Source organism: Phlebotomus papatasi, chromosome 2, assembly GCF_024763615.1.
Source record: "Phlebotomus papatasi isolate M1 chromosome 2, Ppap_2.1, whole genome shotgun sequence".
In the NCBI taxonomy this organism is placed as follows: domain Eukaryota; kingdom Metazoa; phylum Arthropoda; class Insecta; order Diptera; family Psychodidae; genus Phlebotomus; species Phlebotomus papatasi.
Window position 1 is genome coordinate 52,694,343 of NC_077223.1, and position 9,871 is coordinate 52,704,213.

At 31.5% G+C, this 9,871-nt stretch overlaps 1 protein-coding gene across 5 annotated transcripts; it reads right to left on the bottom strand.

Moving 5' to 3' along the window:
• Positions 1 to 1,749: 1,749 nt before the first annotated feature.
• LOC129801587 (uncharacterized) lies at positions 1,750 to 9,581 on the bottom strand. Of its 5 annotated transcripts, none has more exons than XM_055846805.1 (8): positions 9,487 to 9,581; positions 7,060 to 7,098; positions 6,826 to 6,998; positions 6,364 to 6,405; positions 5,098 to 5,130; positions 4,147 to 4,197; positions 3,775 to 3,807; positions 1,750 to 2,099 (listed from the first exon to the last, which is right to left on the bottom strand). In XM_055846805.1, the coding sequence occupies exons 1-8, from the start codon at positions 9,551 to 9,553 to the stop codon at positions 1,881 to 1,883; spliced, it is 657 nt and encodes a 218-aa protein (XP_055702780.1). In that variant the 5' UTR covers positions 9,554 to 9,581; the 3' UTR covers positions 1,750 to 1,880. The 5 variants fall into 5 exon arrangements, with proteins under 5 accessions (XP_055702780.1, XP_055702779.1, XP_055702782.1 ...); XM_055846804.1 differs by having other exon boundaries at positions 5,098 to 5,139; XM_055846807.1 differs by lacking the exon at positions 5,098 to 5,130.
• Between the last annotated feature and the right edge of the window lie 290 nt (positions 9,582 to 9,871).

A 9,871-nucleotide genomic window follows, 5' to 3' on the forward strand; every position in this document is an offset into this window, starting at 1 on the left:
TTTCAATCGATTGAATTTTACTCAATTGAAAAGATGTGCCAGCGCCATTACTTACCAAATTTGATTTTCTCTTATCAAATCAAAATTCATCCCTTTGCTTTTCAAACCTTATATACATACCTTTCTTTTTTTTTAACATCATAACAAATATTAATTTAATTTAATATTATACATCAATTTGAAATTCATAAAATTTTTCTATTCGAAAAGGTGTGCTGGATATACATTTTTTACTGATCAAATTTGAATTTTTATGGTCCTGGTACAGCTTTTAGATCAGGAAAATTCCATGTGATCGAAATCAACATTCATGTCTTTCTCAAGCGATTTGCATGTATCTATTCTACTTTTTCGCACTCTTCTTCTTTTGAACGTCACACCAAATTTGATTTAGCCGATTTAGCTCAAACTAATTTTAAATGCCAGTGTGCCATAAACATATGCGAAACGTTTGAGACACAGAAGTATGTGAATTTTGGTTTCACGATTTCTGACTTAAAAGGTATACGAAAGCCATTACCGTCCATATTTCGCCAAAATACTAATTTAGTTGTTCAGTGCTTTTTACAAAATCAAAAAAATCTAAATTTCCATGAAATCAAAATTCGCATCCCTTTCCTTCTCATACGTTATGCTAATTTTTTTATCTCTATTTTGTATTCCAAATTGAATTTCACTAAATTCATTAAATTAAATTTGTCATGATATTGAAAAAAAAGAGTGCGAATGAATGGAATAGAAATTAGGGGAAACTGGGGCACCACCAAACACGGGGAACCACCAAACACTTTTATTTCTTAACTACTTGGATTATCCCAACCATTTCTTCAGGAGACAAGCAGCAATCCCTATAGTGCCTATAAATTCCTATAGGTCTTGTCCTTAGAAGTCGAATATCTGATTAAAAAATCGCAGTGTTTGGTGCTACCCCATGTTTGATGGTGCCCCAGTTTCCCCTATATACTAAATGCCTGAGAAAAAGAGGAGACAAAGCGTTCCATGCTTTACGGAATGCTCGAACGCGTGACTTAGGGCCTTGACAGACATGAGGATTAGCCGAGAGACGGCTTAGCGTAATAATACTTGAAATAATGGTTAAAACACATTTCTATCATTTTCCACTAAGCCGTCTCTCAGCTTAAGTCGTAAGTGTGTCAAGGGCCTTAGATGCGATACCTCAAAAGTACTTTCGCATCATTTGCCATTACCGGTAATCAACCGATTTGAATCAATTCATAGTATGTACAGTACACTCAAAATATAACCAAAAATACACCTTGTAATATAATTGAATATTCCACAAAAATTAGTTACCAGTTGTGAACCAGTTTATTACCGATTTAGAACCCATTAGAACCAGTTCAGTTTTATCGGAAATTCCAAGACCTTTCCAAAACCTTTCCAAATATGATACAACCGTTAAGAAAGACGCTCTCTAGGTCTAGAGCCTTTTAAACCTTTGATCTTGAAAAATCGTTATTAGGAATGAATCAACAGGATTTTCGTAGAAGGACTACATGTCCGCCTTCTTAATTTCTAAATATACAAAAATGAAAAAAATTCGACCCCTTGAGGGGGTAAAAAGTGGAAAAGATACTCAAAATCAAGGGATTATAATTGCTCTCTTTGTGGAGTTTGAGAAATAATAAGGAATGGTAAGTTTTCAATATATAACTGATGAAAAATTCTCATTTTCATTCAATGATTTAGCACCCCAACAGTCTTGCTACAAAGTGATTTCTCAAACAGTTTTTCTAATTGCATACATTTTATTTATGTTTTATGCCACTGCTGGGCTAATTTATGCTTATAAATAACAACATAAGCTCATTGTCTTCAACATTTTGTGTATCTCAAAATATTTTATTTCAAATAAGTAATTATCCTCTCTTGTCCGATTTAAATTTGCCCCCTGTGGCGAAAGGTTTGCCCTGTCTGCTCCAGTTCGTATTTGTGCTTGAAGGACTTGTTTCGGTTGGAGCACTTGGACTTGGAGAACTTGGTTCACTTGGAGAAGTTGAAGCATTTTCGGATGTATCAGGAGTATCGAGAACAGCTGTAATTTGGTCATGTACGTGGGAAAGGTGGGAAACATCAACCTGAAAACCATTGATATGTTTGAGACATACTGGTTTTATAACGCTCATAGCTAGTGACAAGTTTGTAAGGTCTTATCGGTTATGAAACTAAGATTCTTTTAACCCTTTAAGGCAGGACCAGAGGGTTAAAAATCGGAAATCAGAAAAAAATCATTTCTTGAGCAAAACATAATTTTATATGGCCGTATGACAAATTTTATTTTTGAGTCACCGGTGGCGCAATCGTCCTTAAAGGATTAAAGACATTTAAAAATACATAAAATAAATAATCCAAATTTAGTTTTGGAATGACTAAAACTATAATTTCAATTATAATTTATGTTTGTTTAACTGTCCAATTTCAAAAGAAAAAAAAACGCTGTTCCAGAATAGCGGAAACAAATTAAGAATTGATATAAGATAGTTAAAGTGGAGTACTCTCAAGGCATGCATGGTAAATGTGCTAGGGGAGACCGGGGCAGAATTAGCCAGGCATGGTATTAGACAGTGGGATCTTATAGCCTGCCGTTGAAGGAATATTGAAGAAACCACTACTTATTTGAAGAAAACACATCCCTTTATATTCATTGAAATATTTATCAAATCAACCTCTTACAAACATTTTTCTTACAAATTATACGCAATGAAAAATTTCATTTGCTGTCTAATTCTGCCCCGGTCTCCCCTATATATTTTCAAATATCCTATACCTGTGAGAAACTAGCTCAATTTATTCGGCTTTAATAGTTCATAAATCCTTGTTGAATGGGTCTCAAAAGAATTTTAGCTGTCTGAAATTTCTCAGTGTTACCAAATGGTTTTCAAAATAACAAAATTGAAAAATCTGTCTTAAGGGTTTTTTTTTAAAGCGAATCAGCATATATTCAAATACTTAAATCAATTCTCCAGAGATAGCAATTTTCAAACCTACACTGAGAAAAAAGAGGGTACGATTAACTTTTCTTCTTCATAACTTTAACACTTTTTAGATGTAAAAATATATCAACATTTTTTAATGTTAATTTTACACCTTTTTAAGGGTAAAATTAACATGAAGATGGGTAACTTAAACCCCCAATACCCCTAAAAAGGGTAATATTTACATCGATTTCGGATCAATACTGCAGGGTAAAATTAACATTTCCGGAATGTTATTTTAACTTTTTTCGGATTTCTCTCAAAGTAAATATCCGGAAAAAAATCAAAATTATATTTTAAAATTCTATATTCAAGGTCTAATAAACTGAAGAATTCATGAAACGATTTTTAAACCTGGCAGTTTTTCATGCATAAAGCACAAGCTCTATATCATTATAAAAAAAGCGCCTTATAGGCAAAAGAGAGTTACGAGATATAGCATAAAGAAGCAAAGCCAAAAAGAGCAATTTCTTGCAAAAAATTGCGTGAATTTCAAAATTTTTACAGTTTATTTACAGAATTAAATATTTTTTAAAAACATATTGTCGTTGAATATGAGATCGGTTTGTGGTAGTGATCCGGATCATAGCATCGCACAATAGCTCTGCTCAAGAATCCCAGTAATCGTAATCAGATTATCATTAAAAATATTAAAAAAAAAAACGTGGGACAACATCCAATAGGTTTTCTCGGAAGCAATATTTCAAGAAAAGATTTTTCTAAAAAGTTTTATCAACCCCATACCCTATATATGGGAGATGTAGAAAAGCTCACTCACCCCATAGTCAGAAAGATCTGGAACTCCGGAAAGCTGAGGAACATGAGAATAATCGATATTTGAGAGATAATAAATATTTATAACATTAAATCAGAGGTGTGCAAGAACCGTTGAAACCGAATAAACGTCAAATGAAACATGTACGTCAATGGTCAAAACGCTACCAGAACGAACTTATTTTGACGTTTATTCGGTTTTTAACGGTTCTTGCACACCTCTGCATTAAATAATTATGTGTCAGAGGCGCTAGGCAACCCAGCGACACTAGGCCTCAATATTTAATATTATTTACACTCTTTATAATAGAAAAGCATTAATTTTTCTTGGAAGGATAGGATTATGAACCCCATGCTCTTTGGAAAGTACACTTACCTCGGGAACGGGCAGAGTTGGAAGTTCGGGAAGCTGAGGTACTTGAGGAACCTGAAAATCATCGATATTTGGGGGATAATAAATAATTTTATAACATAATAAATAATAATGCGTCACAGGTACACCATTCTATCGTGGACCTAGGCCTTCTCGAAAGTGAAACTTTGAGAAAGGTATTAGAGACCCACAGATGTTTAAAAATAATACAGTAGACTCTCGCTAATTCGGCCCTTTTAAGATCGGGCTACTTATTAATTCGGGCAGCGGTTACATTTGAAAAAAGTTTGTTGTCATTTTTCAAGTTTTATTATGATTATGAAATGAATCAAATATGCTCAAATTTGCCATGGTTTGTCTTAGTTTTGATGTGATTTTGCATTATTGAGGGATTTTCATACAATTTACGTTATATAATGAATGTGTAAACTCAATATCTATATGCACATGAATAAAAAATCGTTGCATTTCAAAAAGTTTGTCGCCCGAATTTCTGTCTAATTCGGCTGACATTTCGGTCCCATATGCCCGAATTTGAGAGAGTCTACTGTAAAAACGTGGGTTAACTAGGCTTTCCCGGAAGCAATATTTAGGGAAAAGCAGGGGCCTCTCAACATTTCATTTTCCCATACGTTTTTGCATGGAGGCACTGAAGACTACTGACAAGTTTTTTTCTAAAGAGAATTGACTTATCAGTCTGATATATTACAAAATCGTGCATTAAAAGCTATCTAAAAATACATATTTCATAATGTTTGCCAAAATAATACGAGAACTACGAGCAAATTTGTTTAAGTCGAGGTGCAATATCTGCAAAATATTTACAAGGAAATGTGAAAAATAGCTTCACTTTTTATTAGGGTTGATGGGTCCCTGGGGAAAAGTTTTTTTTTTTAAAGATTTATCAACCCCATACCCCCATACCATATGGGAAATGTAGAAAAGCTTACTCACCCCATAGTCAGAAAGATCTGGAACTCCGGAAAGCTGAGGAACCTGAAAATCATCGATACATTTGGGAGATAATATAATTTTGTAACATAATAAATAATAATAGGTCACAGGGACCATCCCATGGTGGACCTAGGCCTTCTTGAAAGTGTAACTTCGATAAAAGCATTATTATTAAGTTGTCAAGTCCATGTTTTATGGAAAGTTTTATGTTGGAAAGTCAGAGAAGCTCACTCACCCCGTGAACAGGAACAGTTAAAAGTTTGGAAAATCATTAGCTATATGGAAAATTAATAAAAAAAAAGGATGCCAAGGAGGCATCCAAGCTTTACGAAATGCTCAAATTCTTAATTTTGATTTTATAATCCAAATATATTTTTTGATTTTTTTCCTATGTTAAGAATTATATTATGGATTTATGCATTTCGTCAAGTATGTCTGCTGTCTACAAAAAAAAATTTCAGTTCACAAATATCGACTTCTAAAACAAAAATAGATGATTCAAAATAGCCTAGGTAGGTCGAAGGAATACCTATTCGGCAGGGATCACTTGTTGGTAGTTCGTTAAAATATGGAATTTTATTTAATGTAAATATAATATCTAAAAATTATCAAATAGGGGAAAGTGCCCATGCTTTGTATGGTCCCAAGCTTCATAATGATAATTTTTTTTTCTTATTTTTCTGAATAAATGTGACTCCGCAATATATTTTAAAAACAGGACACTTTCTATTTAATTTTTAAAATTTAGGTGCGATGAGTCACATTTATTGAAAAGCATAGGAAAAATTTAGTCATGATAAAGCTTGGGACCGTGCGAAACATGAGTACTTTCCCCTACTGTAACGTTTTTCATTAATTTATCTTTTCCTGGACAACATTTCCTATTAGGTAAAATTTAAATTAAACCATTAAATTAAAACAAATGTTGTAAATCGGACAATCCCAAAAACATAGTTGGGGGGAGAGAAGGAGATAGGTGGGGAAAAATGAAGATCACGTTAATTGTCTTTGGGTCGACTTGCGATGGGTCCTCCGAAAATTCCTATTATCTATCTCTAACCGTTTGGTCTCTGATTTATTATGTCGGTATTTGATAAAGAGGATATCCATCCTCGAAATGTTCACAGGGAATAAAATTGTGAAAATCGAGAGAGATTCAGTGTTTCTATCTCCCGTTATACTTCATCGAACCGAAAGTCTTTTGTATAATATTCTTTTTATAAGAATGATTTTATTAGTTGTGTAACTGCTGATTAGCTCACTCACCCCTTCTACAGGAACGGATGGAAGATCGGGAAGCTGAGGAACCTGAAAATCATCGAGGTTAATAAATTATTATTTATTATTATTATGCAGGTAAGGGAAAGTACTCTCCCTTCGAACGTTCATACCTTCGAATAATGTGAATTTTCTTTTACTTTTTCTAAGTGACTTACACATTTCTATTAAATTAGTTATAGCTTATTATCAATTTATTAATAATTATGTGATAATTATGTGTAAGTCTCCTTGGAAAATAAAAGAAAATTAACATTATTCGAAGGGAGAGTACTTTCCCCTATAAGTGAGTATAAATAATGTTAAAATCAAAATTATAGAAATAATAATGCGGTACAACATTCCATAGTGGAAGGCTTTTCTTGCAAACGAAGTTTCAAAACATTTTTTTTTAAATTTTTATACAAAAATGGGATTGTCAGTCCCATGCCCTTAGTTAATATTACTAACCTCGGGAACGGAAAGAGTAGATGGAATATGGTGAGCAACATGGTGAACGCCACTCAGTGGATCGTTGGGGTTTTGAAGATCTTGGATGTAATCCTGTATGTGAACCTCTTGTACATCTGGAACACCTGGAATTCCTGCTTCTTCTAGACTGTTAGTTACAAGACTAACCAAATCTGATGGCGAAATAAATTCATGTTATGAAAAGTAATTTTGACTTGTTGCTAATTTTATTACCAGGAACGGGGTTCGCTCTTGTTGTTGCCAATAAAATAGCTGAAATAGTAAAAACAATAATTTTTTTTTCTTTTTTAAATTGAAAATATTTACATGAAGAGGAGGAGCCTGAATTATTCTCCGATTTATTACTGAATTACTTAAGAATCCACATTTTTATTATTATTTTAAATCAATAACAGAAAAATAATATTTCGTAAATGTTTGTGAATTACTATTTCGGACTTAATGCCCACGCACAAAGACTTTTGTTTGTAAATATGTTTTCAAAATTGCCTATGAGAGAGAGCGAGATGACTAGATTTAGGTTTCATTAACTCTCGTTAAAATGTCAAAAACATATTTACAAAACAAAAGTTATTGTGCGCTGGGCATTACAAAATACTCATCAATCATATAACCTATTAAAATGTTTGTAAATATTTAGACTTTTTTCACAAACACTGTTCGTAATATGATCATTTAACGAGCATTGTTTGTTCTTTTTTTCAAAAAATTGTTTGTAAACGAACAAAATATGTTGGTAAAATTTTGTTATTTGTTCGTAAAGTTTTGTAAGACAAACAAAAATATATGAACAAATGTTTGTAAAAGAACAAAAATGCTAATCAAATGATCAGATTATATTACGAACAAAGTTTGTGAAGAAATATATACTTTTACGAATATATACTTACGAATTTTGTAAGACCCCAATAGGAATTCACAAAAATTTACGAACAATTTTGCAAAATACTTTTTCTATGTATTAGACAATGTAAATCCTAAAAACACTAGAAAATGTAATAAAATAGCTATATGCAAACCAGTTACAAGAAAATATGGATTAAAATCTGTAATATTCTCTGCGCACTTTATAATAAAATTCAAGCAAGATTTCAGTTAATTAAACGATCATTTAGATATCACTACTTTTAAAATGTTATTTAACAATAATTTAAAACACTTATAACTTATTTTTCCCGATTCCTCATCCGCTACTATTTTACGAATTAGACAAACAATTTATACATTATTAAGATAACATTTATCATATGGTTCTATGTACACTGAGAAAAAAAGAGGGTGCGAGTAACATTTTTTAATGTTAATTTTACACTATATTAAGGGTAAAATTAACATGAAGCAGGGTACTTTTAACCCATAATACACCTAAAAAGGGTAATATTTACACCCATTTTAAATCAATACTGCAGGGTAAAATTAACATTTCCGGAATGTTATTTTAACTCTTTCGGATTTCTCTCAGTGTATGTACTTTGTATTTGTGGGCATAAATAAAATTCAAATTCAATTCAATAAACTATCTGAAATCTATGCCAATTCGAAGTATTGCCGCAGATATTTAGAAACGGAAATAAAGAAGCGCCAAGCAGATTTGAAAGCGTTCGGGCGAATATCCAAAACTTTGAAGCGTATTTCTGCACTTCATTTCTACGATTTTATCGAATTAGCGGGAAAGAACAAGAAAAAACTTATTTACGGAATGAAATAACTAAAGCTTATTATCCTCACAATTAAATTTTATTCTAATTGAACCCAAATGGTTTTTGAAAAAATAATTTTTAATATTCTTTACGGCGTGTTAAAAGCCGTATTCAGTCCCAAAATATGTATTTAAAAAAAAAATCTTTTAAAAAGTTAAAAGGATGTTCAGTGACTGGACCTACTCATTAAACCGCAATATTGTATTTTTTCGGAAAAAATTAATTTAATTTATTATCATGATGTTTGCCTTTTCTTTTTTTTCTAAAGAAAACCACGAAAGAGGCTCTCCACTTAATTGATAATTTGTATAGTTTTGTTTAAACAAATCTTTTTAATATTTTAAATAAACACAGCAAAGAAGTTTTTTGTTTTAATATAAACACGTATTGATAAAGTTCCTTAATTAAATTTTCATGCTCTGAACTCGGATTTAAACTTTTCCGATAAATTAGAACGTCCTGCAAATACTGTTGATGAAAAACCAAAAAAGTTAAATAAAATCATTAGGTATTTGTTAGTTTTCCAGTTTGTTGCAATATTGTGCATCATATTTGCCACACTGCTGTTCTATTAAAAACTTGATAGAAAGTTGAATAATTGTTTAATTGAAATATTTTAGGTATATCTGAAAACCAATTTTATTTGCACTGATATTAAATGCACTAAATTCACTAAAATAAAAATCGTCACTATTTCCCGATTAAAATTACAGTTTTTATTTTATATGGACTATTGAGGTGAGGACGTGGGCAAATATTACATCATATTCTAAAATATTTTATCTGTTCACTAAATTCACAATAATTTTAATATTTAATCCAAAGCAAATATAGCACGAATTTTCGATTGTCGTCAAGTAAATCCTATCAACTAAATATAAGCTGAATAGGACTTGTTATCAACAATTCACTAATATGTTTCAAGTATTATGAAACGTACCAAAAAATTGAAAAGCCAAGAGAAGGCTAAACATTGAAGGAACTTTTAAAGAAGTAATCCAAGACATAATTCAAGACACAACTGAGTTCAAAATGATTTTTTCAGTATTTAAATACAAAATGTTTTAAAAATATGTCTCACGAAGTTCTTTCTTTTTCTGTTGTATTGGCAAAAAATTAAAAGTGTTATTTGAATCGTGCTAAAGCAATAATTTCATTTTTCTTGTTGGCAAGAAGCAAACTTTTAGAGACTGTGAAAATATAAGACATAAAATTGCTTTAAAAATGTAGTGAAACACATAAGACACACTAGGATAAAGTGATATAATTTGGAATTAGTGTTACAAGTTGGACAATTCGCCGGTACAAGTTGAACATGGCTTTTT

Bases quoted from the DNA above. Each gene is read 5' to 3' on its own strand.
- LOC129801587 (XM_055846804.1), bottom strand. From the start codon at position 9,553: ATGTCTTGGATTACTTCTTTAAAAGTTCCTTCAATGTTTAGCCTTCTC. The intron at 6,999-7,059 runs GTAATAAAATTA...TTTCGCCATCAG, and splicing joins AAGAGCGAACCCCGTTCCTG to ATTTGGTTAGTCTTGTAACT. The intron at 6,406-6,825 runs GTTAGTAATATT...GATGATTTTCAG, and splicing joins CTACTCTTTCCGTTCCCGAG to GTTCCTCAGCTTCCCGATCT.